General features: G+C 39.9%; 1 protein-coding gene across 1 annotated transcript in view; it reads right to left on the bottom strand.

Moving 5' to 3' along the window:
* Positions 1–496: 496 nt before the first annotated feature.
* The window catches only part of BMPR1B (bone morphogenetic protein receptor type 1B), a 184,681-nt gene continuing 176,282 nt past the window's right edge, over positions 497–8,895 (bottom strand). Inside the window, exons 9-13 of the mRNA XM_041484238.1 lie at positions 6,424–6,616; positions 5,655–5,952; positions 3,149–3,324; positions 1,765–1,895; positions 497–1,024 (exon numbers count right to left, since the gene is read on the bottom strand). Of these exons, the coding sequence (XP_041340172.1) occupies positions 899–1,024; positions 1,765–1,895; positions 3,149–3,324; positions 5,655–5,952; positions 6,424–6,616 (924 nt within the window). The 3' untranslated portion in view covers positions 497–898. The remainder of the gene's footprint in view (positions 1,025–1,764; positions 1,896–3,148; positions 3,325–5,654; positions 5,953–6,423; positions 6,617–8,895) is intronic.

The following is an 8,895-nucleotide window of genomic DNA, read 5'->3' as shown; positions in this document are numbered from 1 at the left end:
AATGTGTACTGCATTTCCACTCACACACAAAATACTTTATTTTCCAGGGAAGGAAAAGGAAGGAAAAAAAAAGCCAAGAAAAAGGGCACTTGTTTATCACTGTGGTACTATTCCCATCAGGTTTCCTGGAAACATGAAGATCTTCTTTAAACAAGTCACACCAAACCATATTCATACAGCTCCTAACTACCTTAAACGAAGCGTGACCTTCGCTGGGACAGGCCACCCACAGGAATCATGCCACCCACACCAACTGGGATGGCAGGAATGTAACTGGGATCCATCTCTGTACTCTGAGAATCACTTGCACGCACAGGGTTTGGAAAGTTATCTTCACAAACAGGTGGTTTTTAAGGCAGGCTCCATTACAGCTCCTCTGAGCTACACAGATCCACTCACTTTTTTTTTTTTTTTAAGGCTGGAGTGCAATAGTCTTTGGAAATGAAAAAGTTGATTTGCTTTCATTTTCAGCAGTTTCCTCCAATTTTTTTTTTAATGTAACAATATACATCTTTTTTACTTCTAACCCAGAAACTTTTATTTTCATAAAATTTAAAGCAGTATCTTTTTAAACAATCAAAATAATAATAATAACAATAATAATAATAATAATAAAATAATAAGTGGCTTTCATGGAAAGCAACATGCATAATCTTAAACCAGTTACTAAAACTGTATTTCCCCATGTAAACAAGGGCAGACAAGCCTCTTCAATCTTGCATGTCAAAATTCAGGTGATTTTTTCAATGGATAGTCTCCTCAAAAACTCACAGCTGCTCTTAAGCGTGACTCCTCCACTTACGGTACTTAGCAAAGACTTTTGATACATCCTCAGGACTTCTGCCTGCAAAAGAAAGTCCAATTCCAGGGGCCTCCAGCAGAGCTGCCTCTGGCAGAGTCAGAGTTTAATGTCCTGGGACTCTGACATTTTGGCAAGCGTTTTCTTGACGCGCAGGGCTGTGAGCCGGGAGGCAGGGCTGTGAGCCCAGCACTCCATCATCAGCTTCCCCATCTGCCGCAGGCACTGCGGAGAGAAGTGGGAGAGAAAGTCCCACCGGGGTCAGTGGAACAGGAGACTGCAGTTGCTGCCAATGCTGAAAAACTTAAGGGAGAAGGTCTTTTCTAAGGGCAGTGCGGTCCCGGAAAGGCATTACAGATAAACACCACCAGCACTGCCCAGACCAGCCAAACACGTTTCATGTAGATTAGCGTATATTTTTATAAATGCATTTTTGGTAATACACAAGCACTATGCAGTTACAAATTGTCCTTTTATTGCTGGAATGCCTGGGGTGGGATTACCAAGGATGCTAACCAATTAATCAAGAGCTGCTATTGCAATAAGCCTCCCCAATCCTTGACACGTGTGGTAGCAGACCAAACACTGAGTGTCACCACAAAAAAAGCCCTTTTGGGAACTGCTACTCCTTCCTCCAGTGTTTCCACCCCCAGTCTGAAGGTTCAGAGGGATTTGTCTAGGGAGAGGATGAGGCAGGTGAGGTTTGGTTATATCTTTTCACACTGGTTGTTGCACAAGACCTCAAGCAGCCCAGGGAGGTTGTTTTTTTTCCCTCACACTCACACATCTCATGCCACCTAAATCTTCCATCTCCCCACAGAATATTCATCTACATGCTGCTATTCCCCAACGGCAGCACCAGTGGTAAATATCCTCCTCCCTCAATACGATGCAGAATTGGGTCAATCTCACTCACTAACTCTGATTAAAAGCACAGACTGCATGCTAAGAGGGATGAGAGGTACCTCATCACTGCTCCATCTGTTGGGAAACGAGGGGCGTAGTCTCTTGATGCACACGATCTCCCGCATGTCCTCGTACGAGGGGTCACTGGGCACCAGGTCGTGGTACGGAAGCTGGTATTCCTCAACTATTCCTGAAAGAAGCAATTAGTCGCCTGTCACTTGCAGAAAAAAAACCCTTCCACTCCCCTCTTGCCCTCTCATTTTATAACAGATTGGCCATACTGCCTAACAGTTGGGTGTACTGCCCCTAAAAAGGACTTAGAAGTTTGTTCTGCAACCAAGTTCTAATGCAATCATTGCTGTGTAAAGACTGGCCAGGTGTCTTAATCCAAAAGTGCAGTAACTTGCCAAGTGAGACAGTTTCTACCACTGTTGTCCAGTCCAGCAATCTCCAGTCAGTTCTCACAGAAAGAGCTATTAGCACAGGGTTTGTATCAGAGTAATCTGAGAGAGAATTAACCTTGAGTTAGGTCTCCTCCTTATCAGTGGACCTGGAAAATACTAAGGGGCATTTCTGTGCCTTTTCAGAATATTGCAAGGTACCATTCTTTGTGCACAGCAACAATGGCAAAAATATTACAGATTTCACCTCATAACATTGCAACACATGCCACCAGCTTTTAAACACAGGGATCCTGCTGCTCACTGGCTACATTCAGCTTCTCTAGGGTGAGCATTCAGCACGATGCTGCAGGATTTAAAGAGCCATAAGGAAAGCTGAAGGTAGCAGAGACCCAAGAGAGACATACTCTATTCTTACCACCAAACTGGCACAGAACTGTTACCAAGTCATTTCTGTGCATTTAACTTTCCCAGTGGCAAAAGAGAGGCAACAACACCCACCACTTCTGCACGACACTGAGCTCTACATGCAGAAAGAGGGAAATGAAGCACATCACTGGTATGACAGTGATGTAATTAGTGCCACTTCCCTCCGGGGTTTTGCTACTTGTCTAGTAAACAGATTATTTACTTCAAATAGTAGAACAGCAAACCCCAAATTGTTTGTCCTCCTCCTTTCATTTAACTCTTAACTAAACTAAGAAATCACTACTTTCTTTCTGCTAAATTAGCTGAACACTGCCAGTCCAGCAGAAACATGATGGCTTTAGAAAAGGTCCCCACGTGAGTTCCACACTTCCTCAGTGCAGGCATCAGCTGCCTTCAAACAAGTCACTAAAATACAGCCTAAATCTCTGCTGTTGAAATAGCACTGAGTGATGCTTTAAAATAAGTTTCAACAAGAGAACAGATATTAAGAGAGTTACCTGTATGGTTTACCCACATCTGTTTATGACTGTAAAAACAATTACCCGGAGAAAAAGGTGTAATGGAAGGCTCGAGGTTCACTGACACAATTAAAAGTGATCTCCCAGCTCTTTACCTCCTGAAACACATCTCCTTGCTATCTCCCAAAGGATGAGTCCAAAACTGTACATATCAGCCATGATGTAGGACTGAAAGTGATTTCTATTCAAGCTTTCATCCAGCACCTCAGGAGGCATATAACGTTTTGTTCCCACGCGGGTATTTGGAGGGATGTCTACCTCATTTGTATCACTAAAAGAAAAAGAAGGAGAAAAAAAGGGCATCAAACATGCAGCAAAGTGGGTTGAAAATAAAGCAATTTAGGTGGAAGAAGTAGTAAATCCACACCACATCCACATTCAAACAAGGTCAAAAGTAATGCATAATCTTAATGGACAATTCTTGCAAGAAAAGTCTCTTAGTGTGAAGGAAACCCTCCTTAAAAGGCTGACCCGCCTGAGGCTATGTTAAGCATTCAAATGCAGAACCACAACGGAGATAAGACTCAACAGGGATGCTGTAACATTTGTGAGATTTCATTAGCATTAGCCCGAGCTCTAATGTTAGTGATAACAATCAAATCTTCATTAAATGCTGTTTTCTTAACATACTCCACCACCTAATGCTTCAGTCTCAGCAATTAATGGGGGATACTAAGTAGCTGGGGCCGTATCTCTTAGCTGTAGCAAATCATATCTGCAAGACAGATTAATCTAACTATTATATTTTTGCATGCATTATGTTTGATCTCTTCCAACCTTTACACATCAAGATATGCAGACACAGAGAGATAAATGCATAAAAACATCTAAGCAAATGTGTCACACCTCACACATTGACCACAAGAGACAACATATGGGAAAAAAATTCCCATTAATTATGTGAATGGATTCTTGTTTTTCTTATTAACTCAGATTCAGCTACATCAGTTTCAATATATTTAAAAGTGTAATATATGGTGTATATTTTGGGTTGCTTAAAAAGGTCTGTTTTCCTTTATTCACCTTCAAAATGTATGTATTTTAAGTATAGTGGATACAAGAGATGCTCACAGAATAATTGTATTTCTGTAGTTTTCTTCATGTACAGCAATTTTTTTTCGCCTTCTGATACGAAGAAAAGCTGAGTCTGTGGTACAACCAGTCACCTACACAGTCATTAAATCATACATATGCTAGTGGCACTAGCAGGGTACACTAGCAGTGTACACCTGCAAGAATGTAACATAAATCCAATTATCTGCACTATCTTACAATATTTCAAATGAAATGGAAACACAAAGAATTTTACTAGAATCACTAGCTTCAGCAGAGCACACCGCTTCCAACTATTTTCTGTTCCTTGTTGTTGCATGAGAAATGCTGTCTGAGGAAGGATTCAGTATGAAAACAAGCCAAGTACATAACATAAATTCCATCTGGAGTGTGAAAAATCCATCTTTCACCTTCTTTTGTAACAGCACTCAGTAATTCCTAGCTCTCCTTCATTCACAGCTAAGCAGTGTGCTGCTCTGTATTTGCCAGGCAAAGCACACCTGCAAAGGGTGAATTTCTTCTCCAAAACTTTTTAACAGTATTTTTTCAAGTTGTTGTTTTCTAGGCCTCTGTTCCTCAAAGTAAAAATATTCCTTTCTTGTCTCCTGAAGAAAGGTCAGGCTCATAAAGGAAATGCCTCACCAAGCAACCCGCTAGGTAAGTGAATGGTAAGAAGAGAATACAAAAACTGCCTTTCCTTTCACTCTGAATAATTTCAGTTGAATATTTGTACAGAATTCCTGAATTTTTTTAATACTCCAGGGAGTGCACAGTTTCAAAGCTAACCTGCAAAATGGAAACCTTCAGTCTATGTATTCTGGACACATTTCTGTGTACAGAAAAATCAGAAACTTCGGAACACGCGCCTCCACCAGCAGGACCACCGCTGAGAGCTCAGGCTGCTTTTGAACAGAGCTGTCAGAGAGCACTGGCCCCTTATGAATCCCAGGAGTAGTGAGTAAGTTCTACATGTCTGCTCTTTCTAAGTTGTTTAAACACACAACCATTTTTTAAAATCAAATTTAAAAGCCATTTCAAAAATCAAATCTGTACTTCGGCAATTTGATTTGTAGGAAATGAAACAAAAGGCAGCCCAAATGGGGTCCTTTTCAATAAATCCTAGTTAGTAACCCGTGCAGATTATTAGTATTTTTCTCTCTAAGTTGAGAGTGAATTTTCATGGGATCAGACAAGCTGAATGCTTCAGTGACAAGCTCAGTGATGTGACTTCAACCTGTCAGTGCTACATCCTTTCATTGTGTGCCAGCAATACTGGGGCAGCTATGGAGGACGGAGTGATGGAAACTGAACCTTTATACAAACACAGCTAATGTGCTCAAATAATCAAAAAGCAACTGTTTATACACCTGCATGAGGTGCTGACATGACATTCTCCCCCACACAGGTGACCTCACACACAGATGAGCAGAGCCCAGGTGTGCACACGCACTGCAGGTGCTTGCTCACACTTGCACACTCAGTCAACAAGTGAGGAAACTTTTGCACCTGATTTATTCACTTCTCCTCAGCCCCCTCACTTCCACTCACCTGATAAATTTAACAGCCAAGCCCAAATCTGCTATACAGCAGGTGCCATTCTTTTTCACCAGGATATTCTTACTCTTTAGGTCACGGTGGGCAATAGCAGGTTTGCCCTGAGTGCTGAAGATCTCAGTGTGCAGGTGGCACAAGCCACTGACAGAGGAGTAAGCCAGTTTCAACATGGCTTTTGTGTCCAAGGTAGTAGATTTTAGGTAATCATAAAGAGACCCATTCTCATGGTAGTCAGTGATAAGATACAGCTGGGTCCAAGATCCTGTACCTTTAATATCTGCAGCAATAAACCCTTCAAAAAGAAAGAAAAAAACCAAAAGGTTATTTTCAAGTTATTACTTATCATGGTTTTTTGGTGTTTTTGGTTTTTTTTTTTTTTTGACTGCTCAGAACTCAGAACTGTCATCCATTTCAGCAGGTTTGTTTTAATAACATATTTAATTATTTTCATCTTACTTCCATACAGCTGTGGCTCACCTCTAGCCTTTAATGTACTTTCAGAAGCCCAGATATGGATATACCAGTGGCTGAAATAGACATGTTGTGTTTGGAATAACGACCTCCCAACCCCATTATTTTTTTAACTTTTATTTATATTTCAGTAATCCTTTGAACAATTTTCCTTTGAAAAGCACTGAGTGGTTAATTGCAGAGCACAGAGGGAAACAAAGCACATCGAAAGGACATCAGATAACAGCAAATACAAAATTGCTAATCTTAAAAACCTGTTCGCTATCAAATAATTCTCTTTCACTTCACTCACCAAGAATATTTTCATGCCTCATCAGGACAGTCTGGTAGATTTCTGTTTCTCTGAACCAGCTGGCCTCCTCTGTAGTAAAAAACACTTTCACTGCTACCTTTTCGCCACGCCACTTTCCCATCCAGACTTCTCCATAGCGACCTTTTCCAATCTGCTTCACCATTTGAATCTGTTTTGCAATGGTCCTTTGAACCTGTGAAATGCCAAGGCAGATCTTACACCTTGCTCAGCGGATATTCCTGCATTCACCTCCCTCCTCCTGTGTCTGTTTCCCACACAGCCAGCCAGAAGAGAGTGGAATATGCAGCCACTGTGACATGGATTCCAGCAACCCTCCACAATTGCAGATGCTCCCATTTTCTCCAGGACACACTGCTGCCGAGGACATTCCCACCAATAAAAAGAAGCCTTTCCATGCAAACTCTAGATATACTGTGGTCTCTCAAGAAACTACATCAGTCAGTGTAAAGGAAATGTTTGCCCCTGCACCTTGAATTTTTTTTTTTTTTTTTTTAATTTTTCTGCAGGATGTAGCACTCAGTGTATTCTTTTTTTGTTATTTTTGGAAAAGTTTTGACAGAAAACACTCCTGATCACCTCAATGCAGTCCAAATTCCAACACATTTTCGTTAATATAGGGATGTTTCTTAGACAGTCAACACTGGTGAGACGCAAGGCCAGGGCTCAAAAGAGTCAAAAGCCTCCAAAACTAGCAAAATTACAAAATTACCTTTTTTTTTTTTTTTTTTAAGGATGATACTTCCTATCACCTTCCTGGAAATTGCCATGCCTAATTATTTCCAAATATATATTTGGTTAGGAACCTCAATCACTACTTACAGAGTTACAACACATGTGCTTACATTGATTTAAATAATCATATTTACATATTCATAAAAAGCAATTTCCCCCCTAAAATATTTGAAAGAACAGCTTTGCAGTGTTTGTGCCAGCTTTGTCAGTGGCTTTTACTGTGAGCTAAAATCATGGATGGGTATTGCAAGATCAATGTCCACGGCAGCATTGCAGACATACTCTTCACAAGGATGACAGACTGCCTCTACATTTAACAAGCTTTTACAGCCACAAAAAATCTTGGACAAATGGAGACTTATAATCTCATCAGATTCGAGCATGTCTGCAGATCATGTCTTTTTAAAAGTTCACAAATAAAAATGCAAGTGGATGCTGCACCACAACTCACTGGTGTTTGTGGCTGACTCTGCCTCACCCCAATATAACAGGAGATTAAAATGTCACCCTCTTGTGCTACAGCACTGCCAGTTCAACCCACAGCTAATGAGTTTTTGTCTGGTAGGATTTGGTAAGATTTTGAAAGAATATTGCCTCCAATGTGATGAGATTTGCATCTGGCCCAAGCAATTGGCAAAATCTGGACAAGTTCAGATTTGTGGCTTCTTGTTCCATTTTGTCACCATCCAGATACGAACCCCCAGTAGTTTATTGCAGCAAGTGAATCTAACTGCTCTAACTGAATCCCTATAAAATCATTTTCATTTCATGAAATCAAAAGTATTTTTTCAGTCTTGGCTGACAGAAATGAGCGAAACTTGATTTTTTAAATCATTTGCTTCCTTTGTTGTGCTTGGGAGGTCCAGTGGAACCCATCAGTTTGGGAATGCCAAGCAGGACTGCCATGAATGCACCATGACTGCAGCATGAATGTGCATCCAAAGACAAACTCAAAACCTATTAGGTCAGGTCTACCATCATTCATTTTTTCAGTGAATCACTGGTTTTCATATTGAACAACTTTAAGAAGCAAAACATACAGTGGTATTTATGCAGAGCTATTTCCAGTATCCCAGTTTTCTTCTTCTGTTATTTAAACAGAATTCCATTTTTCCAGCCCTGCACTGTATTATTAGATGTACAAGATGGTAGCTTCAGTGCCATTATTTTTGATTAACATCAATGAAAGCCAACAATAGAGATTAGCCTTAATTTTTAAAATTGATTTATCTTTAATACTCTCATATAGTGATTGAACAATAGTTATATTACATTGGAATTTTGCTGTAACATTTTGTAATATCATTTTAGCATTGTTGCTTTCTATTTTGCCCATTTTAAAAATGCATCCTGAACAATAATTTAGTTACATCAAATAACTTAATTTGTGTAAATATATGTAATGGCATCATAAAGTACATGCAATTACAATACTTAATGATGAAAAGTTCCTTATTAAATTACATTAAGAAAATGAAAAACACATTTCTGTTATGGGTTTTCAGGCGGCAGAATACTATGTGAAAGGCCTTAACCTGGTTTCATCTTGCTAGAACTGGTCAAATGATTTCCTATGAACAATTTATTTTTTTTTAAGGAATTCAGCTCCTTCTTGAATCATAAACCAATTATGATTTCTAAAACAAATAGGTTAATCAAAATTGTTGGCCGAACTGATTTCATAAGAATGCTGAATGATGTGTTCCTGGGAGTTATTTA

Source organism: Pyrgilauda ruficollis, unplaced genomic scaffold (genome assembly GCF_017590135.1).
Source record: "Pyrgilauda ruficollis isolate IOZ18807 unplaced genomic scaffold, ASM1759013v1 scaffold65, whole genome shotgun sequence".
NCBI classification, from domain to species: Eukaryota; Metazoa; Chordata; class Aves; order Passeriformes; family Passeridae; genus Pyrgilauda; species Pyrgilauda ruficollis.
The sequence above is the reverse complement of the archived record's forward strand: the minus strand, read 5'-3'. Positions and strand labels throughout refer to the sequence as shown.